The sequence below is a fragment of the Chroicocephalus ridibundus genome, chromosome 7, assembly GCF_963924245.1.
Source record: "Chroicocephalus ridibundus chromosome 7, bChrRid1.1, whole genome shotgun sequence".
Classification (NCBI taxonomy): Eukaryota; Metazoa; Chordata; class Aves; order Charadriiformes; family Laridae; genus Chroicocephalus; species Chroicocephalus ridibundus.
This window is the reverse complement of record NC_086290.1, coordinates 37122305-37150097: the sequence shown is the minus strand read 5'-3', so window position 1 is coordinate 37150097 and position 27793 is coordinate 37122305. Positions and strand designations below refer to the sequence as shown.

Here is a 27793-nt window from a genome sequence, read left to right as displayed (position 1 = left end):
AGAGCACCGCGGCGTCGTGTTGGGGCTGGGGCAGAGGTGAAAGGTCAGGGGTTCCGGCGGGGGAAGGAAGATGGTGGCGCCGGCAGCGGCAGGGCTCCGCGTGGTGCGATGCGGCGGCAGCAGCCTCCACGGCGCCCGGGCCGTCTTCTCCGCCGATTCCAAGCAAGTGGGGCCGGGGCCGTCCGCTCACCAATCCACCCACCCTCCCCCTGGAAGGGGCTCCTGAGCTCCGCAGCGGGGGCGGCTGCCGGCTGGTGTCAGCGCGGCCTCCCCTCCCTGAAGGCTCCCTGGGCCGCCTCCCCCTCCCGCAGGCGGCGGGATAACGGCTTTCCCCCCTCCCCTCCAGGTACCTGCTCTGCGCCTCCGGCGACTTCGTGAAGATGTACAGCGTGGCCACCGAGGAGACGCTGCGGGTGATGGGGGGCCACGCCGACCTGGTGACGGGCATCCAGCTCAACCCCCACAACCACATGCAGGTCCGGCCGTGGGGAGGTCCGGCCGTGGGGGCTGCTCTTCCCTTGGCGCGGCTTATCCGCTGCTGCTGGGGTGGGCCCGGGGGGCTGGAGCTCGGGTGGAAGCTGAGAACGGGGTGGAAGCAATTGTAGTATTGTCGAGCTGATGCTTCTCCTAAATCTGGCTGGAAGGGTAAACGTTATATGTTTTGTACCCAAAAAAAATAATTGCGAAACACTGATGGAATGGAATGACAGCAAAATGGAAATACCCGCAAATTTTCCTTTTTTTTTTTTTTAATTATTAAAGGGGGGAAAGAATCACGTGAGGAAATCAGCAACATTTATTTTGGCCTTCTCTATCTGCTGATAAAGATGCAGATTTGACTAAATCCCTGCAATTTCCCAGTGGCTCTCTGTGTGCCGGTAGCCTGCCTTCCCTGTTCACTGCTGCTCCTGCTGTGGCTCTCAGTTTGCTTGGGATTTTTGGTGTGTCTATATAAAAAATAATTATTTTGCAAGATGGACTGCATCTGCATATTATCTGTGCAAAATCTGGTGCAAATGTTAATAAATGTTCACATAATGGATATCTATGTATACTCTGTTAGTCTCAAGTGATTAAACACAAATAGCTCTTGCTTCTTTCACACTTCATGAAAATGTATATTCAAAATAGTGCTGTATTTCTGTTGCACTTTCTTTGAAGGCAGCACAGAGCTGATCCATGTCCTGTATTTTTGATGATTCAGTCATCTCGACCTGGAATTGTAGTTCCATTGATGAATCCTTCAACTTTTAAGCTGTGATTTTATGTAAAAGCTGGCCTTGATATATTACTTTAACTGTTGTGGTGTTTTTTTTCCCCTCAGCTATATTCTTCCTCTCTTGATGGCACCATTAAGCTGTGGGACTTCATGGATGGGATTCCCATTAAAGTATGTTGAGTTATTCCTGTTGAGCATGTGACAAAATAATTCTTGACCCATTGATAATAGAATAAGGATTTCTGCAGCTATTACTACATATGGGCACAAATCAGTCCCAGATACATTGTTCTGCCATTAACAGAGCCTGAAAACCATCTATTTATGGCAGTAATAGAATGTGGCAGTTGACCTATGTGTCACTGCGGAAATTCATGATGATCTTTTGGGGAAAAAGATGGGATGTGTACTGACATACTAACTTTGCTACAGCTTGCTGCAGCTCAGAGTCCAGCGTAGCTCTTAGGGAGCGTGCTGCAGTTTGTGATGTGCCAACAGGAGCTGATATGATGTCTTGAAAACGTGGGCTGCTAACTGTCCTGTTGCTCCCGTTTTCTGATAAATAGAGGCACTTTCCTAAAAGAGACCTTCTGCTTTGTATTAGGAGTAAGGCATCTCCAGGTTTTTCAGTAAATCTGATGTCTCATATTTTATTAGTACTGCTTTAACATCTGTATTAGCCCTTGATAGAATAAAGGTCTTTTAATTTGTTTTAGAATTAAGAATTTTAATTAATATATCAAGGTTTCCTTAAAGCATATGTGTTTTCCTTATTATAAAAACTTAGCGTTAAACACTGTTGAAAATTAACATATGAACAAGTGCAATAATTGATGACCTCCTCTTTTTTTCTTCAGACTTTCACTGTAGGATCCAAACTTCTGGCACTGTACGCACTTGCTAGTTCTGAGGACTCGGTGTTCGTTGTAATTCCAAAGAGTGGTGAAAGAGGTATGGTATGATTATCATCATCCTTGTCATCTAAGTCATGCTATGTCACAGCTACTGTCATGTCTGTGAATGGTATGCTGCAAGAACACGCTTTAATGTATTAATGTTGAAAAAAATTCTTAAATCCTATGACAGATGTCTGCAGTCATGCATTTTGTACCCTTTTTCTGTTTTCATTCTATGACATCTGGCTTTTTTTATATTTGTCTAGAAGAGTGCTTATCTTAACTTTTGAAGCATATACTGTATGTATATGATGGTGTAGATGCAATAAATCTTTAAGCAGTGCTTACTATGATATAGGATATGCTACAGTATTTGAGACTACTCTTCCACCTTAAGCAGTATTAACATAAATAGGCTTGTCCTATTTAACGGCATACATAGATATGTTTTCCTAGAATTTTCTCTGAAACAAATATAAATATAGCCTGACCTTACTCTTACTATATTGCTACAAATGTCACTTCAACGCAACAGCAAATATTATTTAACTTTGCTTGGTTTCTGCTTACCAGTTGCACTGGTATCCACTATCATCGATCTCAATCTTCAATACTATTGTTTGAATCAAAATATCTGAAACAATTGTTTTTGAAAGGTATTACAAACTTTTTCAAACTTATAAAAAATATTGGAAGGTACTAGCACGTTACTTTTAAGGGAGAAGGGGTGCAAATCTCCTTTTTAATGGGCATACATAAACTTGTTCGTAAAAGCCTTTTGATTACACATTTTTGTTTGGTCAGATACATTCCAGCTGGTCTCAGTTAAGCTGACAAAAGCAGCAGGCCAAGATTTGGAAGCCAAGGAAGTGTCAGTGGTTTTAGACCGTGTGGACGCGTCACCAAAGTCTATTGCATTTGGAAGAGAGGTACATTCGCCTTATGGGGTTTTTTTCTTCTGTTGGGTATTGGTTGGTTGGGGATTTTTTTCCTCTCAAATGAAGTATATTTATAGAAGCACAGCAGCACTGGAACAAAACTGAAGTTAAATGAATCTGTGCGTTTGTAACTCCTATGCTTTCTTTCATTAAAAAAACCATATAATACTTATAATAGGAAAACATTTACTTAACATCACTTTGTGTTATCTCCAATTCTAAGTACTTTGTAGCGAAACAGGGGTTGGTTTTTTTTCTTTCATGTGTAAGAACATAAACTGTATGTCCTATGTTGTTTTTTTACTATAACAGGGTGAATATGTGGCATCAGTGAAGGAGGTTAATCTCCAAGTTTATTTTTTTAAACAGAAACAGCTGAACAGGTAAGAATGAAAATGTCAAGTATTGATTCAGTTTGATATATCATAAATGTTTGTTAACTGCTGATGTGTTGTCGTGGTTTGAGGTTTGGATAAAACCATGACACGTGTGCACACATTATTTTATATTTGTCAGCAACCATTTGGTTTTATGCTGGAGGGGATGTAGTCAGTATATAAGAAGCTCCTTGTACAGGCAGACAGTGAGGTGCTGCAGTGCATTGGTAGCTTATCTTTCCAGCTCAGGCATGTATTTTTTTCAGGTAAATGCTTAGGCTGGAGCTGGACTGAAACAAGTGACAAAGTTTGGTCAGGGTGAAAACCGGCATGGGGAGAAAGGGCGGTGGAAGAAGAGAGAGAGAGGGAAAGAAGGAAAAATGTTTCAGCTTGATTGAAGGCAAAGAACTAATGAAATAAAGAGGAAAAATAAATCTGTCGTGATTTTTTGGAGAGTGCATGTAACTATAACAACTTGGAGATATTTAATTTTGCTAGTCAGAATTATTTTGATGTGGATTAGCTGATCCTTTTGAAGCTTTATTTAAAAAAAGAAAACAAACAAAACCTCATGTAATTAAAATTACTTTCTTAACTCTTGAAGGTTTTCTGTAAGTGCAGTGAAGACAAAAAGTGGAAATAATCAGTTCACTTGCATAGCATGTCATCCTACGGAGGATTGTATTGCAACTGGCCATGCTGATGGAAAGATTCGCGTCTGGTATGTGCATTTTGATTCAACTGTGTACCCCCGTAAACTGATGTGACCATAGGAATTAAGTGAAACTAGACCAAAGCTGTCGAATTCATCCTTAGCATTGCCATTTTCAGAAGTCATAACAAGCAAAGAATGGCAAGCCCTGTGAACCTGCAGTACTGACATTGACTTCCATGTACAGCTTCAGTTTAATGTCAAATGGGAAAATATTCCTGTTAAGCTATGCTCCATGAATCTAAACTATATTTGAAAGAGGTAACGCAGGAGCAGCTGAAAAACTCCTTACGGACAAGTAGAGCCCTACGGAGAGCACGCTGGTGAAATCGCATGGTTAAGAACAATACGCTTGCTAAGTTGCTGAATATGTCTAAGATGTATGGTGTGCAGCAGGAAGGTGCTGAAAACCAGCTAGCATGGTTCCTTCCCTCCCTTTGCGTCACTTGAGCATATAAGAGTGTAGCGTATAAGTTAGAGGAGAGGATGGTATACTTGATTCAATTCAGTATTTCCTTTCGTTTGCCCTGTTGTTGATGTTGTACTTAAAGAACTGTTCCGTTCCTCCCCACATAGGAGGAATTTCTACCACAAGAAAGAGTACACATATTCCACACTGCACTGGCATCATGACACCGTCATGGATCTAGCTTTTTCTATGGAGGGTGAGTGGAAAAAAAACCCAACCAACCAACCAAGCCCCAACTTTCAAAGTCAAAGCATTACAGTGGGGAGGGAAAAATCAACAGAAGTTTGAGTTTGTCTGCTTGCTAATAAATTAATTTCTAGAATTTTAAGTATGTCCAAGAAGGATCTGAAATAAAAGTGGAATCAGTTGTTATTTTATTATATTTTTTGATTGGCATTTATAACATCAAATATCCACCTTCTGTAAAATCTAAGCCCTCCTCTTACCTCTTTTCCCTCACCTCCGCTCTCCCGCCCTGCCTCCCTTTCATCAGCAATACTGATGAGTTCTTGTCAGAGTCTTATTTGCATCCAAATAAAACAAGCAGTCCTGCCTGAGCTCTAACCTAGTGGCAAAAATACAGTTAACTCTTATCTGAATTGTGTGATCTGAACTATTCTTAGCATATTTCTTACTGCAAAGTACTTCTGATAGAAGGAGAACAATTCAGCTATATTATAACAAATACTCAGCTGATTCAGAAAGTAATGGGATCTACTGCTGCCAAAGCGTTGTAGGCACTGTAGGCGAAAATTCTCATTACTTAATCCGAGTTTCTCTAGCAATTTAACATGGGATAACGAGAAATATATCTATGTGTATTGCCCAGGCTAGATATAAGGAATAATTGCTTTGTATGTGACAGTTTAAGAAAGGTTTTTGAGAAATCTCTTTGTCATTGCAAACACGCATGCTGCTGATTTATTATTTTTTTTTAACCAAAACCTGTAACTGCATTTTTATTACTGGACTAGGAACCAGCTTGCTGAGTGGTGGAGTTGAATCTGTTCTAGTTCTGTGGCACAATCAATCAGACTGTCAGAAGGATTTCCTTCCTCGTTTGGGATCTCCTATTGAGTACATTTCCATGGCATCTGATGGCACGCTCTGTTGCACCTTGCATACAGACAACAGTAAGCCAAATTTATTTTAAGTATCACTTAATGCAAAATGGAATGAGAATCTGTGTGAGCTTTATTTTGTTAATTTCAGGTGAATTAACCAGATACTATGTAAGTTGAATATTGGTCTGAAAGAACAGATGCTTGAAGTGATCTTTAGCTCTTTCATCAGTTCTGTGAATTTGCCTGATGACTGCTGTAGCTTGGCTTTCCACCTTGATGTAGGGGTGTCATAAATTGAAAAAAAGATACATTTATAGAATTGAGTACAGTTGGTTAAGGTCCCTTCCCCACTATGAAATGTGGTTATATTACAGAAGCCTTTTCCAAGACTCGATGTGCTTTTCCTTTCAGGAATTACAATAATCAACAGCAACCTAAGATTTGCCAAAAGTATTCAAGGGCTTATCAAAAGTAAGTGCAATAAAATTTGTCTTCTGCTTTGAGGGTAGAATATGTCACTTCCCATCTTAGGTCATTTGTCATCTTATTTTTGTTTCCAGGTGCAGATGTCAAGACTGGTCTAGTGGTTGATCCTAGAACCAAAGCTTTGGTCCTGAATGGAGAGCCTGGCCACTTACAGTTCTATTGTCTCCAAAGTGACCAACAGCTGTTCAGTGTAAGTTCGATGGGCTTGTACTAAAACTTTTAACTTAGTCAATCAAGTAAATTATGCATCAGAATTTATTCGAAGACTTAATATGGCAAACAGGAAAAAAGCCAGCAGCTATACTGTGAGACTGGATTCTAAGCTGAGATGTTTTCAGTTCTGTCACAAACTTCTTTTGCTTGTTAACCATAGCTAAATGTTGACAGCTGAATAAATATAGGAGGAGCACACTGTTTTGAAGTTAAATGTGAAAAAATTCTAGGTAATATACCTTTAAAATATCTTTTTTTTTTTCTTCTTTCCTACACTTAATATTATTGTGGAATGTACATGCCCTAATTATGCCTTACCACATTTTTTTTGTGCCACAGCCCAGTCAGTTCTAATCAGTGCTTTCAGAACATCCTTTCTTCGTGGTTTTATGAATGATATCTCTGAATCTACACTTGAATTTTGAAATTTAATTTTTGTCATGTTGTTTTGCAGTTGGATATTGTGCAACGACAATACATTCATCAGGCAGGTTTAAACCAAGCCGACTTGGTAAAAGTCGCATTCAGTGCGCAAGGCAAGTGGTTAGCAACAGTAGAAGAGAGAGAAGAAGTAACTGACCCTGAGTTACAGTTGAAGCTGTGGTTCTACGATGAAGAAACACAAAGGTAATGATAATAGAGGTGGCCTTCTAGGTGTCAAAATCTGAAGTATCACACAAGTATCTACACAGGCTTTGTCTTGCAAAGGCAGAGTTTTTCCAGATCAAGTAACAAAATTCTAGGGGAGGCCCTAGGGAGAGTTTACCATGCACACCACACGCATCTGAAATGGTGCCCAGAGTTAAAGTAAATACAGATTGGAAATAATTGCTCTGAATCTAATTTAGTTATGTTAATCGGACAGGCTGTTTTAATCATGGGACAATCGTGGACTTGACAGGATGGTTCTATAGCTTGTTCAGTTTTCCCACTTCTGTCTAATCCATCATCAATTGATTAGCCCTTCTAGAGTACAGAAGAGTATGACTTTTTTTTTTTTTTTCTTTAGCTAACATATGCATCCGGTTCATACACTTTCCCAGATTTTTCTTATTTAAGAAAAAATATTTTTTGACTACAAATTGTTATTTTCCTAAGAAATAAAGCAAAAGAAAGCTGATCTGTGTAGTAGCTCTGTGACTGGTTGTCTAAATACTGGAAAGACAGCCCAGAGTTCAGGCTGAATATCTGAGAGTGATACTTGCTTAGTGATAATTCTTCCTCAGTGCTGGGCTACAGTCTCTATCGCTGTGTCAAAGTGATTAGGGAAATCCAATCTCTAAATGCGATAACATTTAGCTATGTAAGTAGACCGAAATTTCTTTGATTCTTCTTCTCCCTGCCCTTCCAGAATCATTTTAGACTGAGATCTTCCAAAAGTTCAAAATGAAATAAAATGTTATGCTTCTGTTTTCTTTTCCTATAGCTTTAAGCTGAATACTAGAATAAATATGCCCCATGAGGACCAGATAACAGACATGTGCTTTCGTGATATGGATGAATTGGAAGATGACTCTCTGATATTGGTAACAACTGGCAGAGATTGTGTGTTTAAAGTCTGGGTGATGGTAGAAGATACTGATCCAGAGGGTAAGTATGGTTAAAACATAACTTGCTCTTACTTGCTTACCTTGTAACATGCTACAGAAATTCTGACCCTAACTTCATCCATAAATGCATCCCATGCATTTATCTATTTCTGCTGTTGCATGGAGTATTGTGTTCTCCTGAGCATCTTCTGTGATGGAGTTCTCATAGTTTTGCAGTATTATGGATTGATATGGAGCATTTCTGAAATAGCAAAGACCTTGCCAAGCCTGCTGCAGAACAGAATGGCAGCCTGTGTTGATTTGTTTAAAGGATTGTTTGTGGTAATGATTTTTCCATGCTGGGAAAATGGATTTCTGTCATTCCTCTGGGTAGTCTTTTTATTTAAGATTTCTGCTCGAGGGAGCAGGATGCAGAAGCGTGTTACTCTGTTATAGTTGACTTAGTGTAAAATGATAGCACTTTGCGAGTCTGCAGCTCCTCCACTTCAGAGGTAATTTTTTGAACACCCTTCCTTCCCGTTACATATTTGAATGTCCTAGAATGGATATTTAGGATCCAATGTCCTAGAATGGATATTTAGGATCCACTTCCAAGATACCTAAGTAATCAAATTTCACCTCTCAAAATGCATGCTGATGTTTACTATTTTTCGAACAGAACTTCTGAGAGCTCTGTATTACTCTATGTGCCTTTGGATGTGAAATACGAAAGATTTCCCGCTTCCTAATTTCCTTTTACGTAAATGTTGTTACGGTGCTAGGAACACCGAAGTGAGCTGGAACTTTCCTGCCACTTGGGTGTCTTGTCATATTCCCAAATAGATGTGGTAGTGGTGTTGCATGAACTGCTTGCAGTTTAGTAACATGTTTGTCTTTTCATGGGCAGGTAAGAACATGTTCAGAAGTACTTTTGAACTACTAAGGTTTCCATTTGATAAACTAACTTTGCTAAATTTACTTTCTCTTTCCAAGCTGTTTGCTCAACAGTGGCTGCTCATGAGAAGAAAAACAAAAGCTTGTATTCATTTACTAGGATTTATGCATATATTTACTTAATAGCAACTCCCTCAGTGGTTTCTGAAAGAGGATTTTTTTCTTTTTTGATTGTAAGTGATTCTAAGCCTAGATTGTATCTTACTTAATGAGCAGATACTTTGATCTTGAGTGCAGTGTGGGCTGGGGATGAAACCTAATGTGGTCTCCTTCCTTCAACAAGATAGTTTTGTATCTGCTGACTGGCCTCATCAGGGATTTTTTTGCCCGTGTTTTAAGTGACTCTACAGACTCCTGTTCCACAGCTGTGTGAAAGCACAAATTCGTGCTGGCTTCTGTGGTGTATTTGTCCAGCAGGGACGGGGTAGGAATGCTCAGGTAGAAGGATTCAACATGCTGCAGGCTTCTGTGCGGCAAATATTGATAAACTAATTAATTCATATGTAGAACGCACTCCGGCATGTTTTTATTTGCAGCAGATCTCTCACTGTGCCTCTAGATGGTGCCATGGAGTTTAAAGTAGCGAATTGTTTCTGGCTCTTTTTTACAGGCAGTTCTTTTAATCATCAATTTCCAGCCATGATATAAAGGATGTCCTAGCGTAGGGTGAACTTATTTTCCTTTCTTTCCTCATCCTACTCATGTGTTTCAAAAGCATGTTGTGTGAATTTATTTATGCTGGGAAATGTATGTTATGTGGCAAGTACATGACTTTGTTGATAATTACCATAATATAAACAGAAACAATGGGAAAGGTATCCCAAGTGAATGCACCGGCAGGTTAACCAGCACAGGGAAGCGTGCTGATGAGTCACTTTTGTGATCCTCAAGCTTTATGTAAATGAACCATGAGCTTTGTTGGACTCCAGCGTAACCTGTGTTCAAATTTTCAGTAACGCTTATGTGCTTGCTGCAGTCTTAAAAGAACGGTATGTTTCAGAACACTAAATGTTGAATCTACTTCAGTATCTTTTTTCTTTTATCTACATCTGCCTGTTTGAGAGCACAGTTAATGTAGTTGGCAAAGTAAACATAAATATTGTACGGTGTCAATCTCAGAATTGACTATTCAAACACAAAACTGAGGACAAATGGAAAACCAACTAGATGGTATTTGAGTCCAACAAAGCTCATGGTAAGCCTTCTGAAACAAAACTGTCTTGCTCTTGAGCCTATTTTGCAGCCCTAATACTTGAATTCTTCTTTCTTCATGTACAGACTTGAATTAACTAGCTTGTTCATTCAATGCAGCACAGCAAAGTGTGAGCTGGAGCTGTGACTTCGTAGGCAGCTACCACAACTACCAAGCTACTAACTGCTGTTTCTCAGAAGATGGCTCTTTGCTTGCTGTTAGCTTTGAAGAAACTGTCACTGTGTGGGATTCAGTTACTTGGGATCTCAAGTGTACATTTTGCCATCCACCTGGAAAAATAAGGTATGTTTTTCATCTGGCTTTTTATGTCTTACTTGAACTCTCGGAACAGAAAGAATCAATTCATAGTAGTCCAAGACCTTGTATATGTTCATATAAACATTGAATTTCACAGTCTTACGTTCATATATAGAAAAGAATCTAAAATGGCTTTTAGGTGGTTGGTAACATACGGTTAAAAATAAGATCAAGCTTATGACTCTTGTACCTCCCATGCTCAACTATGTATTTTTGGGCACACAGTAGTGTGTTAATAGCCCTTCTCTTTTTCTCCATTAATCTAGGGTAAATCAAAGTACTGCTAAAAGTATAAATATAAGAAGCTTGTGCTTTATTTACGTATGCATGCATACAAATAGAAATTCCATCATTAAACCATAAAGGCATATTGACCTTAGTATCTCTATTATAAAATATGTATCTTCATCCTTTCTAACCTCTGTTGGAAGATCTGTATTTGCCTGGCAGACTATCCCAGCATGCTCCATTGTGTGCTGTCGTGACAAAAGACGTTCTGAAGGTCTAGATATAGTTCTGTTGTTAAGGATAGTGAGGATTGGCATAGGTCAATGGTGGAGGTAAAAGATGGAGACTGCAAATGTACAGCAGTTTCTGATCCAGGTGAAATATAATTTTTCTTACAATACTCTTGGAAAAAATAGGGATATAGGTGACCTCACTGGTTCATCTACTTAATCTCTGTGCCAGATTCTGTATCTAAACAATTGCTGAAACAGGAAGGTGCTACAGACCTACTGTAGCATTCTCTTTCAGTGCTAACGTTTTTCTAACTGCTTCTCAAACTTGCTTCTCCAAGTCATTACTGCAGTAATGTTAGAGGTATTTCATGTACCCACTTCCAGGAAACATCTAAAATGGAAAGCAAAACATTGTGTGGTCACAATGTTTTAAAGCCATACAGAATCCTAGAAAGATACAGAGACTTCTTGCTTCCATGTTTTTCTGTGTATGTTTGTAAGCTTTTCTTTTGTGTGACCAAGTCAGTTTTGTTTATACTGGTCCTCTAAGGTTAGAAATTGAGAAATGTCATTCTAAAACTGGGCTGCAGGAAAATCGTGGGAGGCGTGTAAGCCAGATCTTTACTGTATCTGTAGAGAAAACATCTCTTGACAACTTGGTACAGTGGCAAGCTTTTCCAGGCCAGCTGCTCCTTTTCTAGCCTTTGCTGTATGCTATATTAAAAGGAAATAAATGACTCTAGGACTATACTGAATGACTGTATTAATTGCATAACTTCAAAGGGCTATGTCTTATTACAGAAATTCTGTCCCTGATTAGCTTTTTTGGAAACGTTCTATAGCACTAGAAAGGCTGTTCTATTATTCCCAAACAAGAGAATCAGAAATTAAAATAAGTGAAAACAAATCACACACTTTCCTTACTTGGAGCAGCCTGTAAGAATAACTTTTGTTTTTACTACTCCTCTCTTCCTAGTGCTTAGAGCAATAGTAGGAATTCTTTAAATATGGAGTTTATTTTCCAGTCCCAATGTGAACGCTTAGTAGTACTTACAGGTTTGTAACTTATTTAAGACCTTAAAAATCACTCCTTGAAATCAGAATGTTGTGGGAACATGTAATCCTTATGGATTTATGTATGCTTTTAAATTTCCCAGACCTATCTGGTTGTTGCGTGTGAAGTTTCATGCCACTACAGGTGAAAGCAAAAATGAAACTTACTCTGATTTAAATATCAGAACTAAATCTTAACTGAATGTTTTTGTGACTTGTGAATCATTACTACATAGAGAAGCAAAGATGAAATCTGAAAGTCAGTAACTTCTCTTGACTCTCTACTTCTGTAGGAACATCTGCTTTGGGAGACTAACATGTTCCAAGTACCTTATTGGTGCCAGTGATGATGGCTTTCTGTGTTGCTGGAACCTGCTCAGTTGTGCATGTAAGATCAGATTAAGTGTATGCTCGAGGGGTAACATTTAACACTTGAATTTACTGTGAAACGTTAAATAAGTCTAGTTTGATTACAGATTGACCCACCACAAAATGCCCTATGGAAATGTAATGATTTTCATACTTCAGGCAATATAGTATCCTGTCCAGCGTGCGTGTGCTTTCCTTGTCTGATGTGCACGGTGAATTCTAACTTAGACGATTGACAACACAATAACAGTATTTCCTGCATTTGTAGAAGTTGATCACGTTTGTTTATTTTTATTCACTTAGGAATAAGTGAAGTGGCTTGCCTCTTCCAGAGGTTAAGGCCCTGCATGTCATTCCTAGTTTAACCTTTTGTTTGGCAAAGTAGTGGGATAGAACTGAATGCCGCCTTTTCATGTCTGGCTGTTGCTGTGTTTGCTTTTCAGTGGAATGGAGTGCCCACCTCAACGTCTTAGTCCTGCAGCCTGATCCCCTTTCAGAACATATTGCTGCTGTCTCATGGCTCTCGAAAGAGTCCAGTTGTAAGTACAAAGGCTTCTTTGACAAGTAACAGTGAGTGGAATTTAAAACCGCGAAAGCGTAATTTCTAGAAAAGGTTTTCTTAGAATTCAGACCCATGAAGGCCATAAGATGGGCTTGAGTCTGTGTTTGCACCTGTGGAAAACTGAGCCGTGTCTCAGAGCAGCAGTCAAGTAAAGCATGTTGGCTGCCCGTCTCTTCTCCCAGCAGTTAGTGTCCAGTACAGGATATAGCACAGGATTAATGACCTCCTCTGGGTGAGGGTCTTGAATGTTCTTGACCTTTTCCTGTAAATGCAAAACTGTGGTTGAACTGTACAGCTGTTTTAAAGCTTTGACTGTAAATTATGATTACTCTTCCTAGAGCTACTGTTACACAGAAAAGTTAATGTCCAAATATATTCCAGATTGGCATACTGTGAAAGGTACCTCCTATTAATACAGTAAGGCTATCCAATTATAATTCCTGCAAACTAGTTCTTAAAGGCAATCCCGTCCAGCCCTTCCTGGCTATGATACAGAGGGCTCTGACAGCTATCCAGGAAGGTAAGAATTTCATGATTTAAAGAGAAGACATTTCTTGGTTTTGCAGTGTTTGTGTTTAAACCAAATGAGCCACGGCCAATCTATATCCAGAGAAACCTTTGTAGAGAAAAGATCCAGCTTGCTGCCTTTGTTCCAAGAGATGAACCTGAAACAATTGGCTCCGAAAAATACCTTTGGCTAAGAAGATCCCAACTATTTTTTCTTACGGATACGCAAGTAAGAAATAGTGATGGGCAGGTGGTTCCTGGGGAAAAAGTATTTTCCTGAACGTGGATTGATACAAACTCAGAGTTCTGCTGTTGAGTGTAAGAGTTTCTTTTTATGATTTCAAGGCAGCCTAAGCAACGCTTTGTTCTTTATTGAAAGCTTTCAACTGCCAAAGTAGCTTAAGTTCAAAATTGATTACTTACTGGTTTTCTACTGCTAACAGTTTCTGCTGCCTCATTCATACAAGAAACTAGATAATTTGGGAATATTGCCTATGCTGTTTAACTTAAATAACCACCCAGAAGCTGTATTATTGCTGATTATCAAAATGTTTCATATGATATTCAATTTTCCCTGTAATTTGTGGGTGGGTGTTTTTTTGTTTCTTTTCCCAAAAAGTCTATAAAGATCCTCTAGGTCCATTCCTGCTTCCTTTTCAGTGTATTTATAAAATAAATAGGAAGAGTTTGCCTCTTCCACTTGACTGATAGAAGCTTTTGGGCCAGTTGGAAGCTTCTGTAGGCAAGGTATGGAAGTGTGGAAAGCAGTTTCACATACTGTAACTCTGCTACATCATTCTGTATTTCAGGAGCTAATGACGCTCAGCACAAAGTCTCTACAAGAAAGGCTTACACCGGCAAGCAAACAGGTACAGTCACCTGGGTTGGTTCTGAATTTTGGTAACTCCAAATGAGATAGGGCTTAGATTTGCAACACTAAAATTCTCCTTAACTTTCACCTTTTTTCAAGCTGGCAGTAGAAGAAAGTCTTCCTGTGACCCCATTTAGCTTGCTATTGGGAAAGCACAGACGTCAGCAATCACAAGAGGATATAGACCTTGGAAAACTATTTGTTCGTAATAAGCGTGAGCAAGATTCACCTGCTGTCAAAGAGGTAGGAGTAATTACAGTAAGAGGACCAAAAAAATCATGACAAACAAAAGCTTTCATAAAACCTCTGTTTTATCTTTTCAGCTTTTGCACACTCCAGCACATGTTTTGCCATCTGCTTCCTTCCTCTGTCCTATATTTATTAATTCATTGCTCATCTCCAAAGAGAACAAAAGGTAAGAAAAATTGAAGCCCTCTCCTTAGTTATTGAAGTTACTGTAAATTATGTACATCTTTGTTTAAAGCGTAAAAGCAGTTTTCCAACACTCTTCATCTCTTATTGACAGAACTTAGTAGAACACTTTATTGTGGCAAGATTTTCTTTAAAGCAACTCAGGTTTTGGGAGATACGTGGACTGGCTATTAAGGCTATTGGCTCTTTTGTTGCTGTTATTTTTGCCGTTGTTTGGTATAATGTGCTCATTCGTGAACTGTTGCCTTTGGTAGTCAAATGTTCTTTATTTAACTTTATTCCAGGGATTTTAGTGTTATTTTTGGATAAGTGTTAGATTGTCAACTTTATTTGATATTACGATGACTTCCTGCGTAATTCTTTGTTTCGGTTTCTAGATACACCAAAAAGTTAGTCCTTAGGTTTAATCGTAACAGTTTGTTTAGAACTCAAATTTCATTCCTAATTAAGCTACAAAATATGAGCGTATACTGTGAACACAGTTAGCTAAGCTTGTTTTACAATGCATTAATCCCAGTTTAACGTAGTAGTTTGTTGGATATTTAAAACGTATGGCAGCTTGCTCCCCTGAGATGGATGTATGCCTCGAGAAAATGAATGCGGACACAGGGGTTATGACACTGTAACCGTGTCATTATGGTGACAATTAATATCTTGTCTCTTGCACTGCAGCCAATTAAATGCTTGCATTTTTTGTGCAATCTGTCCTTTAAAGTGTTCAATGAAACTCTGCTAGGCTGGAGATGAAAACTTGTCATTGGTATCAGCTGCCATTCTGCATTTGCAAAGAGCAATGAGAGGATGGTTTACACGGCCAGGGTTTGCCCAGAAAAAACAACCCGTTTGTGTAGGTTTTGGATGTGTGTTATATTCTGCCATAATGGCAGTGTAACCAGTTCTGCTGCATTGTGTTGACCAGTATTGCTAGCTTTCTTACTGGATAACATGAGTAAAAGTCTTTTTGCCACATCAGCAAAACACTGGCAAAAATCTAATACAAGGAGTACACAGAAACTGGCATGGAGCTTCAATACCAAAGAATTTGGGAGTTCAGTGGCCTGTGTGAATATTTGCACACGTAGAGCTTGTACTTTGACACTGGTAATTTGTATGACTGCACATTTAAAGTTACGCATAAAAGCTGTAGAATTGGGCTCTTGAAGAATGACAAGAATATATCACTGTATAGATTAATTTTCTTGTTAATGTTAAATAATTTTATTTTCCTTGGCAGTATAATATTCATGTAATACACACGTTTCACCATTTACATTTTGTGAGTGTTAAGTAGTTTGTATTAGAACAGGTGATTTTTAGGAGACCAGTACTGTTCTGCCATGCAGGTCATTCCTAATGAGATCCAAAAGACTTATACAGCCGACACTTGAATTAATACTATTAATTACCACAGTGTAAATGGTAACCGTTCTATATAATTCTTTAGCAGTGCGCTTTCTACTTCAGCGCTAGTTTAACTCTTGAGGTCAGAAGGGAGCAGCAACTTTTAAGTACCTCTCTCTGCTTAAAACGAAACAAACTTTTTTTTTTCTTTTCTAGTAACAGTCTTATTGTAGCAATTTTTAAGATCAAGTGACCTTTTTCAGATTTGAAAGAGAAGAATGGCCGCCTTGAATGTTGTCTCACCTCCAGTGTATCCAGCGTTTCTAAGCCTGTAGGAGTGTGAGGTTATAACTTTTTACATAATGCTGATCTGCTTGTTCTGACATCATGTATATTGTATTTGAAGAAAGAAAAATATTTTAAGTTACTCAAAACAGAGGACAGCTATTTGTAAAATGGCTTGTAATTGAGATGGCAAGAGAAATAGAGCAGTTTGGAAGTAGCCTGAGATTAAAAAAAAAATAAATAAAATCTGGTGTTTACTTAGTTATTTGCATGATAACTTACCGCTCTACTACAGTATGTAATACGGTAGTATGTGAAAGTACCCATTAATTTCATTAATTGGGTTGTTTCCAATCATCTTCCTCTTAACAGTGCTGAAGAAGTTGCTGATGAAGTAGAAATGGAAAGTGAAAAAACAGAGGATGATTCAGATGAGGAAAGAGATGTTACTGAAATGGAACAAGAAGATACAAGTCCGCTGGAGTTATTAGGAGAGACAACATGTAAACTGTCTAAATCCCAGGAAAAAGAGCTACGAAAAATAAGAAAAATGGACTACAGTTGGATATCAGCTTTCTAAACAGACATCTTGTGGGTTTTATACTGTAAACTGAAGCTTTGTGGATTAAATATTCTTCAAAAAAATCTTCCAACTCCTTCGGCCATAAATTTTAGCAGTTTCTGTTTCCGTAAGAAAGGAGAACTGGGGGGAGGGATTAAAGTTTTGAAAAGCTGGTTCTGCTTCTAGTTTATTACTGAGTCTCTGCGACCTTAGAAAACATTTAACCTGTGGGGTTTTTTTCCCCCTTGCAAATGTCTTTAAAAGGCTAATAGCAAAACCGAGTTCATTATCGGACTTGTGATCTGTTAGCGAAGTGACAGCTAGGCTGCTGCAAGTCTCCCCCGCTGAGCCGCACTGTTCGAGCAGTAGCCCAAACAGCTTCAGTTAATGAGACTACTTAATTCAAGAGCTGGTAGGAGAAATCAGGATAGTTCTTAGCAGTGCTGTATACAGGTAAGTAACAAGTCTCCTCTTCAGAAGTTCCTCTCTAACCGTTGAGACAGATGACAAATGATTTACTACACCTGATTCTAGAATACAGACACCCAACATGTTTGCTGCTCTTCAGAGAGTAGGGAGATTCTTAGGCGTAGGGTACTTACGTGCATCAGAGTATAATGAAAATGGCACCATGGGGAAGGAGAGGTGTCTGTTTTCCTGACAGCCAGCTCAGCAGGCCTCTCCTGCATCAGCTACGCTTTCTATGTGTCGCTGAACTGGGTAGCTGTGAGTGTATAGTTAATTTGGAGACCTAAAAGTGACTACAGTCTCCTACAGTGTTACAGTGTGAAGGTAAGATGATGAAAATTGCACGGGTACTAAACGCTCATTACTATAGAAAAGTGGGAAAACTAATGCACTTTTTTTTTGTTCTGTAAATTGACAATCGTATGGGTGTCAATACATGAACATGGGGGAATATAAACACACTTCAATAGACTTTGCTTTGCATAAAGAGCCTGACTTAGAATTTGTTTCACGCCACTTAGAGTGAACTGTTCAATGACAGCACATTACACCGTCTTTGTATTTTCTTTTAATCAGACATGAATATGAAAAATACAAAATTGGTTACAGTTTAAACTGGCCAGGGTTCACTTAGTTACTTGACAGCAAAGGGCTTCCGCAGCTCCTCATGCGATAAAGTTACATCCCGTAGATCTTCAGACTATTTATTGCTTGGGACTGCGAGGGACAACATTTTCTTCTGTCATAGATTACTTACATAGGACTATAAGAAATGTTTCTCATGTTTTAGGCATTTTGGTTTGTTTTTTATAGGCCTTGGTATGACAGAAAAATAATGTATTTTAAAACCCACGAAGGTTTTTTTCAAAATTTGTTTGCCTGAAAGTTCATGTATATTTTTTATTTCCATCTTGCAAACTTGCAGAGAAAAGAGGAGGAAAAACACAATGACACTGTCCTAACTACAGCCAGTTTTCTGTTTTTGTATTTTCTCCCTTTTTATAACAGCTGTTTAGATAACCTTCTGGTATACGTAGAGAAATCGCAGCTCCCCAAATATTATGCAACTTTTATTTCCATCCCTCTTATTTACAGATTTAGAACTGACACGGCCTTTTCAGCCCTTGGACCTGATGGATTTTTCCCTAAATGAAAAGTTTCAACAGAACAAATAGGGAAAAACATGTTAAGACTGTAACTGACAAATGCCACGTTCTGAAAACTCAGAGGTTTTAAGAAATAGAAAGTACAAGGAAAAAAAAAAATAATATCAAGATTTCTCCCCCTCTCCCCTGCCCACCCAAACAACGCCTGCACTATACTAAGACAAGACACACTGAAAGGGGTTTGTCTTGTTTCTTAAATAACATCAGACTTCAGCTCTGTGAGAAAACAAGAGCAAGCTGAGTAGAGAGACCTGTACGCGTGTTGTTCCAGAAGTGCTGCTGCACCAAAGCCTGCTCTTGTCTTACTGGGGCAGCAACACTCCCGTGCAGCTTTAAGGTAAGAAGGAAATCTCAGCGCTTGTTAAGTGTGGGAATTTTTAAACCTCCCACGTTCTTGTGAAAGTGCAGTGCCTTACTGGAAAATAACCCGGTACAAACAAGAGACAATTCAGGCGCAATTCAGCAGCTATTCAGCATAATTAAAAAAAAAAAAGATAGGCGAGGCCTTACGAAGCGATTTGACTGAGCTGCTGCTTCCTTGTGACACTGCTCTAAATGCAGTGGGGAGGTGGCCAGTAATTTTAACCCTCTGGTTCCAGTCAAGCTTAGTTCCACAGAGACTGAAAATCACGGCTGCGCGCCCCTATTTTGTGAGCCCAGACTGGTTGCTAGTAAACAGCAGCTCCAAAACACACCGTGGCCCGTGGTGTGCAGGCTTGGCCAGAAAGCTACGCGAAGGGCTAGTATTACTAAACACTGGCAGCTGTATTTTCTCAGTTGGTGAAGAATAGGGAAAAAAACGAGAACTGTGAGTTGTGCAGGCTGCTTTAGCATCACCCGGATCTTTGTATTTCACGTGTATTTCCCCCTAACAATCATTTGGCTGTCTGACCTCGGGGGAGCCTCTTTCAGGTACCCTGATCTGCCAAATCCCAGTGTGCAACGAGCCCTTTAAAGCACGCGGTAACAGCCAGAATTAGAACCAGCGGAGAACAGCACAGAGGCAAACACCAACAACTTGAAACATAACTCGGGGGACTTCATCAGACCTTCTAGTCCACCCTCCTGCCCTGAAGCAGAGTAACCGAGGTATACTTATTCCTGACAGATGTTTGTCTAATTTTGTAAGCCTCTGATAAAAGTTATGCTAAGATCTAAGTAATCTATTCAATGCTTACTGATTCTGGTGGTCACTGTTTTTCCTAATAAAATAAATCTTTCTTTCTTGCAAAATGTCTATTCTATTCTTCCATGTTTGTTGTACACTTCTTTGATAATAATCTTTAAAAAATAAATGAAAGCATGCTACTCTGTTTCCTTTAAACACAAAATCATCTCCTTTAACCTTTCATTTTTGCTTTTCTGTAGGCCCTTAGAAGCATCAGAACTATCCTCCAGACCTTCTTTGGGCTAATTGCTTACAGGTCAAATATTGTTGTGACTAATGTATTATAATTCCAAGGGCAAATTTTGTCAGGGTCATTTAATACTGATAAATGTTTCTGGATAATCCTAAAGCCTGTTCTTTTTCTGCTCTGGCGTATATCCTGGGTTGATTATCTTTGGCATCTGCCACGGTCTTTTTTGGTGACGGCAGAAGCAAAGGCAGCAATTTATACCTCGGCCAGCAAACATCGCTTCAGATGCTGAATCTCCGCAGGGCAGCATTCTGCACGGATACCCCAGTTCGGATTGAACGGCGCAGGCATTAGTTTTGGCCTCTGCACAGCATTTCTTCAGGGAGTTAAGTACTAGATTATAATTATGTAAACTGGAATTTAGCCAGGGCAGCAGGGTCACTCACCTCTAAGGTTGCAAAAGACATTTAAATAATACTCTGAACAGCTCAGGATTTTAACTACTTTACTAACGTAGCACGTAAAGGGGAGAACTTGTCACAACAGAGTATCTTCAGGAATCGTCAATGAAATTTGTGTTACCGTAAAGCAGCTTAGCATGAAATCCTGACTCTTCAGAAATCACTGACAAAGCACCCTTTGACTTCATAGTCCAGTGTCACGGAGACGCATAGCCAACAAGATAAAAGTACTAAATCTTAAAACACCGCTATAAACAGCGCTCTGAGTTTGATTCGAAAGTGAATGTAGTCCACGTTGCTCATGAAGAAGTTCTTAATATTGTTCATAATACAGCGAGTGAAGCCCTTTAGGCAAATAACATAACGTGGCTGGGGGGGAGGGTTACCGCACAGCTCTGGGAACGTGCACATCAGCAGGTTCTGAGGTTGCAGGTTTCTCAGACGCCAAAGCGTAAGCGTAAGCGCCAGGGCGTAAGCGGCCACCCTGGAAAGCGGCATTCCCACCGTCGGGCTAACGCCTGCTGCTCGCTCCTGCGCCACCCCTGCCAACACACGCCGTCGTTGCCTTTGTGGGGAGCTAGGCTGGGGGGGGAATTCTGCCTTACAGCGAGACCAGGGAATACACAAATAAATAGTTTAAGATGTTCACAGAACGACAGCCAAGTTCCACTGAGAACAGCAAAGGACTTATCTTCAAGAGGTTTTTGTACGCTCAGGAGATGAGGTTTTAATGTTATACACCCAAAATCCCACTCTTTTCTCACAGAGCCTGTCCCATGTGCTATGAGAGCTGCAACCACAGCCGGAGCGTTCCTGAGGGGTGTTTGTTCGAGGTGATGCACGAGACACCTCCGCTCCGAGCAGCAGCTCCCCGGTTCCCCTTACACCCTCTTCCTCCTCTCCCAAACTAATGGGCTAAGGAAACAAACTCCAAGGAAAGCGGCGGCCTGCTTTTCAAAGAAAATGCTGTTCAATTGATACTAGCATGTCATTAAACAGTTGAAGGGGAATTTTTTCTTAGATTCTAATATGAATCAGTTAAGAAATTACGAGTTTTTTTAACATGTAATGAAGTATCGTTATTGGAGCCATGACCTTCGTCCTCTGTTGACCTTCACAGATACAGCTGTGTTGCTAAGAATTAGGCTTATCTTTCCAGAACAGACACTGCAGCCATAAACTCATCTAACTTCTTCATGAGAGCAGGAACAAAAGAATATGTTTTCAGATAGAAAATGCTTTTTTACCCAGAAAAGCAAGATTTTGTTTTGCCGATTTTTCAAGATGGATTTCTTTTACTGCTAACTCCTTTATTTTAAAACAGCCCAGAATGTAAAACCTCAGCCATAATGCTGCTTATCAGTTTCTGTTATTGATGCCTCAACTTATGTTTATTTGCAGTGCTACTTAGTTTCTTGTATTTTTAGATTTGAGACCGTGATCAAAGCTTCAGATATCTTGGCTATTTTAATTCCTTTAGTGACCAAAGGAGTTTTCATTTCTTCCTCAAACCGGTAAAACAAGCCAACAAACAAACGAACTCCCCAACATTATCTGAGATGACATCTCTTTCATTTTTAGCCACCTACTTTACAAATAATAAAGAAAAAGTAACTTGGCGCTCTTGTGAAGTTTGTTACTCAAAGGCAATATGCAATTTTCACCAACAAAGTCGAACACTTCTGCAATGAAAGGTTTTGTTCAGGTGAAGTTTCCTCTGTGCTTTCAGCTTCCCCGGGCTCTGCTCCTCTTTTGTTTTCAGTCCTTGCTCTTCTAAGGAAGAAATACAGGGAAAGCAGAGAGATCTGTCACAGTCCTCTTACTTTTCCACTTTGAAAATTAAGCTCAATGTAGCAAGAAGTTCAGGGGATTAATTAAAATTATGTTAAAGATGACTTGTCAGTAGGAAAGACAACTTAAAAAACCCAAAGACCTGACTTGGAAGAAGGAGGGGAGGGGGGCGGTCACCTTGTGCCGTACGCACCGTGGCCCACGGGGAGCACACGCTGTTGCCATCAAGACTGCGAAGACCATGAACCGCAAGTCCCAAATGGCAACGCTTGAGTCTCCGTATTTCTCACGTGAACCCCCAGAGCCTGCAGATTGCTCTATTTCCCATGCCACTTCAAAAGCGTAGAAGGAAAAAAACCTAAAAATACAAGCCAAAGTAAAAAGGAGCGCATGTGCTCTTAGTACAAAGAGGCTATTTATGAAATACCCCGTACTGAAAAGAGCCCTTTTTCAGTTGGCGTAGTGCAAACGAAAGCTGGATTTCTGAGAACTATCACAAATGCTAGGAAAGGAAAATTTTCATAGTGCTCGCTCCATCGGTCGGTGCAGTATGTTATTTCTGGACTGCATATTCTCTGAGTAGACTCGGGAATACAGTGACGGTTTATCTTTCCTTTTCTATGTGAAATCCACTAGCTGATCTCAAGGATTAAATGGAAAGAAAAACGCACATCACTTGCAAAATAAAAAACCACTTCTAAATCAACTGGTTTAGATGAAGCCAGAAAACCACCCTGAATGCACATCACCGCAAATCACCTGCAAGCAATAACAGCTTTCCAGTGAAGCAGCAAAGAAATGTTCCAAAAACATTTCAACTTTGAATAATGCATTGTCAGTAGAACCACTTACAAAACAATTAAAGATGGGCCGGCATATACAAACGGTGGAGGTTTCCTGCTGCCCTTCTCAGTGCAGTAATAAATCAAGCCACTTACATCGTTGAGTCAAAACAATCCAGTAAACCCCACAGCAATGCTGTGAAGATACGTACTATATATCTATATCTATCTATACGCATAACACAACCATGCTTGAGACTTCAACTTAAAGATGGGTATTGGTTCAAATATGGGCATTTATAAAAAAAAAAAAAAAGACAGCTGCCTATTTACAAGAGAAAAACATTCAGGAGTTCTCAAGCAGCTTTTCAGGCTAAATACAACTGTTTGATGTATAATACGGAAATCCTACATCTGTTTTAAGCATGCTTAGCTCTTAGTTACTCAAGAAAGAATGAATCTGCAGAGACTCACAGTTACCTGCTCAGATTGCAAGTGTAGTGTCAGCAAGAGAAGGAACAGCAAAGGGGAACTGACAAAAAAAAAAAAAAAAAAAAAAAAGAGAGAGAGAAACACGCCTTAAAACTTTAAGGAAAAGAAAACGAAAAAGGTTCTATGCACAGCACAGTGTTGCTAGTTTTCCCATAATTTTGTCTGTTTGGGTTTTGCTAGATCTCCAGCGGCTACTTTTCATCTACCTGGAGCGTTCAGGTCTCTCTTCCATATGAAGTCTCTGGTGCCAAGCCACAAGATTCCTCTTCAGGAGGACACTCATGGTGACTCTCTCCTCTTACCAACCCCTCATCTCAGTTAACCTTCCGTAGCGTAAACCTCTCATCCAACAGGCTTAAAACTGACCAGAGGGTTCAAAAGTTATTTGGAAGGGGAGGGGAGGGAGACGCACACGGAGAAACTGCGGGAAGTTTCATTTTTCTAATGGAACCAACCTAGAAATCAATGCTCTCCTTTTGTGTAACTGCCCGCCAGTCGCTCACGCCACGTGGGAGAGGCGGCTGCTGCGCCTTTCCCCTGTTCCCACGCACGCGGCCCCCTGCGGTGCCAGGCGATGGAAGGGGATCCGGGGGATCACCCACTAATGCACAGAGACGAGAACCTCACATCGAGACCCTGCGGACCCACGGACTTGAAAATGTATTCAAGAAAAAGAAATCTAACAAATTCAGTCTAGATCATAGCTTCTAAGTAAAAATAATCAGGAGAAGCATAAAGGAGGCTTCCCGCAGCCACATCAAACGGACTCGAAAAGCTACTAAAATTTTGTAATCATTTTATTACAGTAATTCAGATTAGTATAAAGATGTTCAACCAGAGACAACTCAAACTTCACATGTGCAACACAGCAGATCATGCAATAGAAAACAATACTATATAACAGATTAGGTTTGACTGCGGGCAATTGTAAGGGTCTAAGTTCTGTGAGTATGGAGCAGGCTATTAAGAAGATAATTAAAACAACAACAGAGATCAAAACAGATGAAAGTAACCAGGCAGTAGATTACAAAGAGCACTCTTACAGACAAAATTTATGAGACTTCAGTAAATCTGCAGGAAATAACTATCAGGTGTATAATCCTCCAATTGATAATCACAGGGATAAAAAATAGAACAAACAGGGATCTTGGAGAGGGGAAAAAAAAAAAAAAAGGGGGGAAGAAAGAGCTTTACAGAGAGGTAAAGGGTCTCCAAAGGGAGATATACGTAGCATCTGGAAACTGCTGGGTTTTGTTTCTGTTTTGATTTCCACACGTAACGAAGCTCTGGCCATCCTGTCTGTGGTACTCGTAATTGAAGCGGAGTTTGCTTTTGCACAAGCAAAGCCCCGGCGGGAATAGTGAACTTTTGTTTTCAAAGCACGCACGCTTTTCCCGTTCACAAGTACTTGCTGATCAAACAAAATGCGATAGACATGAAGTACTCACAGCTACTTGGTGCTGGGTATCTTTCATGAACTGTGGAACAAGCCATTGCGCTCCCTTTAATGTGCTAAATATTCCTTAGCAAGAAAACAGAATCGAGCCATAGAAGTAGGCTATTTTCATTAAGGAATCTACACCATACAGTTGTTTTCGACATCTTTTTTGAAAAGAAGAAACCACATCTAGACGAATGCAAAGATGGCTGTGATCTAAACAAAGTTTAAAATATGAACAGCTTAACAGACCCCAGAAAACTACATCTTTTTATGAGTCATTTGTTATAATTTTTTTCTCCATAGGAAAAAATATCTGTCCACTTAACGAAAGGGATTAGGTTAATTTTCTTAACATTTTACTGAAATAATCATTTTAATTGTCATTTTTTAAAGTTTCATAATAGCTGCAGTCTCAGATCTATAGGATTTAGTAAGAAAGAAATCAGCAGGGTTCCACAGAAATGATCTCAGAATCTTTAGGTGTCGTTATTCCTCAAGAAATTAGAAGAATAAGGAATTTCATAGTAAACATTCAATTTAAAATGAAAAAATGAAAAGTCTACCTTTTCATTAGATCCAGTCAACATTAATTATTTCTTGAGTAGAATCTGAGAGGTACAAAGCAGCTTTTTTTTAATCCTGTGTTCATTTCCTAAATTCAATTTGACTATTCGTTAATGAGATCACACTGCAAAGAAAGAAATGTGAACCAACCCATTGCGCAAGTTTGCTAATCCTCTATTTACTACTTGCTCAAACTAACAAAAAGGTTGGGCATTTCATGTTCATAAAGAAAAATCAGCATCAAATGAAGGAAGAACATATTTAAAGAAAGGAAAAACTAGAACATTTGAAATCTTTGGAAAAACTTGAACATCTGGGAAATGCTGAAGCACCCTGTAGGAAGGCGTTATTGAGAGAGATTCGAAAGAAGCGGGTATTTCTGGTGCTATTTTCTGTAAAGCAATACTGAAATAGGGCTACATTGTGCATATTTCAAATCAGAGGGGTTGAAAGGTACGGGCAAATATTATGTTGGTCCAAGTTTTTCCAGGGAAAAAGGTTACCGGTGCTTCTTCTGACTAAGCGAAGCCTGCCTTGTGCTATGGGGGTGGCTGCTGCTTAAATACAGTCCAGATGTCGCCCGGGGCAAAGGCGGGGGTTGTGCGTGGTCGCCGACACAAGCAGAGATGAGAGTCAAACCCACTGAAATTTGTTGGGTTTTTATACTCAGGGCCCGTTAGGCCAAATACATATTCCAGATACGGCACAGAGGGGACTCTGTGAACATACCTGCCTGCGCATTTTGCCGTTACACTGACGGAGGCAAGATCCATCTTAAAAGCAATTCCTGGAAGCTCAACCTTATTCATTTTATGGCTTCGGGGGCAAGTTACAAACCAGAAGGCAACAACATCAGGAGAAAACCCAACCAAAACCCAAGCCAATTTCCCATCCACCTCTGCCTTCCCCCCACCCCCTGCCAGTCCGGAGAGCAAGAATATTTGTCATTTGAGATTATGGGCTTTGAAGAAATAAGGTTTGTCAACCCAGTGTGTTTCAGTTGCCCACTTCATGAGTCCCTCATAAGAGGAGTAAAAACCAAACAAACATATGAAACAGCTGTGTTTGCATTTAAACAAACATTAATTGATTGCAGTAATGAGTAACCTCAAAAACTGTTTAGAAAGTTCATAGCATCCTTCAAATATTTGTAGACTATTAGAATTTAACTAATTTAATTATGTATGTAACCTTTTATTTCAACAGTACCTGGAAACAAGGAGGGGAAGGCGCACCACATTTGTACATCTAAGTATAATGGACAGAAATAAAAGGTGAAATGTGAGTTAAATACTTTGAAAAGTTTTCTTGACAGTAAATCTACCTCCAGCCTCAAGTTTCCAGGGGGGACGGTTCAGTTACACTTCTGCTCTTTCAAGAGAAAAGAGAGGGAAAATATTGTAGAAGTTAACCTGACAGTTGTGCCTCTGGCTTACTCGATTACTCCCCCTCCTGCAAATCTATGGATATATCCAACAGGTACATGAGCAGATGTTAGTATTTACAGCATGTTGTCTTTAGAGAAACATGACAGGCCCTAACCAATAGCTTAGGGAAGACACCATCTGGTGCCCCAGGAACAGTTGGGAAGGAAACCCGGCACCCATTACTAATATAATACTATCCCACGGCTGTGCTCAACTGGAGCAAATGAAAAGATGAAAAGAAAGGAAGAACACATTTTAGACATGCATACTATATCTTTAAAGGAATTTGACACATCAACGGTATATTCCATAGAACAAGACAATAATTTCTTACCATACCCTTTATCAAGTGTCATTCCTGGAACGTCAGATATCACTGCTTAGATTTTACTTGTGCCATTAAACTCTTTCAATAGCGTACATTGTTGCACTCTGAAAATAATTGGTCATTTTGAAAGAGGAAATGCAACTTTTATGACTATTCGTTTTTTAATTCATCTACTTTTCTGAAGTTACTAGGAAACTGTCTCCTATTTATTTCCCTTAAATTTCATGCCTATAATTAATTTATATTCCTAGAATACTTCAGCCACTTATTTCTGACTTTCTTCTACTGAAATTATAGTTAATTTCATATAGTAAAAGGATCCTTTAAGCACTCCATAAATACAATACACAGTACTGTTGCATGGCAAAGAATCTATTTCCTTTCAGCATTTTGCCTTGTCTGTGTTTAAGCAATATTAACTCCCAACTGTGTGCTAATAAGAAAAATCAGGGAACTCTCTGCAATGCACCAATATGCCCAGAAACCACTGAGTTATACCGCAGGCAAGTTGAAAACAAGTATCTCTCTAATCAGTACCGTGTTTCTGGACTGTTCATTTATTTGCTAAGTTCCAGTGCTATTTAGAAAATAAAGTAGGTGATCAGAACCAGATGATATACACTGAACATTTATGATTTGTTTGGTTTGATTTTTCTCAAACTCTGGAGCAGATATTATTCTTTAAAAGGATAAAAAAAAACAATT

The 27793-nt window shown here is 39.5% G+C and overlaps 1 protein-coding gene and 1 long non-coding RNA gene across 4 annotated transcripts; one reads left to right on the top strand and one right to left on the bottom strand.

Moving 5' to 3' along the window:
• On the top strand, nt 1-26607 carry WDR75 (WD repeat domain 75). 3 transcript variants are annotated; one of them, XR_010071962.1, is made up of 22 exons: nt 1-162; nt 347-476; nt 1325-1390; nt 2077-2170; nt 2920-3044; nt 3366-3436; nt 4035-4151; nt 4719-4807; nt 5586-5744; nt 6087-6146; nt 6236-6351; nt 6829-7001; nt 7801-7964; nt 10169-10352; nt 12175-12269; nt 12694-12789; nt 13379-13548; nt 14129-14188; nt 14290-14433; nt 14514-14605; nt 16621-19533; nt 26540-26607. XR_010071962.1 is itself a non-coding variant. In XM_063341231.1 (21 exons), exons 1-21 carry the CDS (start codon nt 71-73, stop codon nt 16826-16828), a joined length of 2505 nt encoding a protein of 834 aa, XP_063197301.1. In that variant the 5' UTR covers nt 1-70; the 3' UTR covers nt 16829-20702. The 3 variants fall into 3 exon arrangements, 1 of the variants encoding a protein (XP_063197301.1); XR_010071963.1 differs by lacking the exon at nt 26540-26607 and adding an exon at nt 21030-21632; XM_063341231.1 differs by lacking the exon at nt 26540-26607 and having other exon boundaries at nt 16621-20702.
• Nucleotides 22237-23668, bottom strand: LOC134518429 (uncharacterized). Its single transcript, XR_010071964.1, has 3 exons — nt 23535-23668; nt 23317-23368; nt 22237-22412 (listed from the first exon to the last, which is right to left on the bottom strand). It is a non-coding gene; the product is annotated as an uncharacterized LOC134518429 (long non-coding RNA).
• Nucleotides 26608-27793: the final 1186 nt, after the last annotated feature.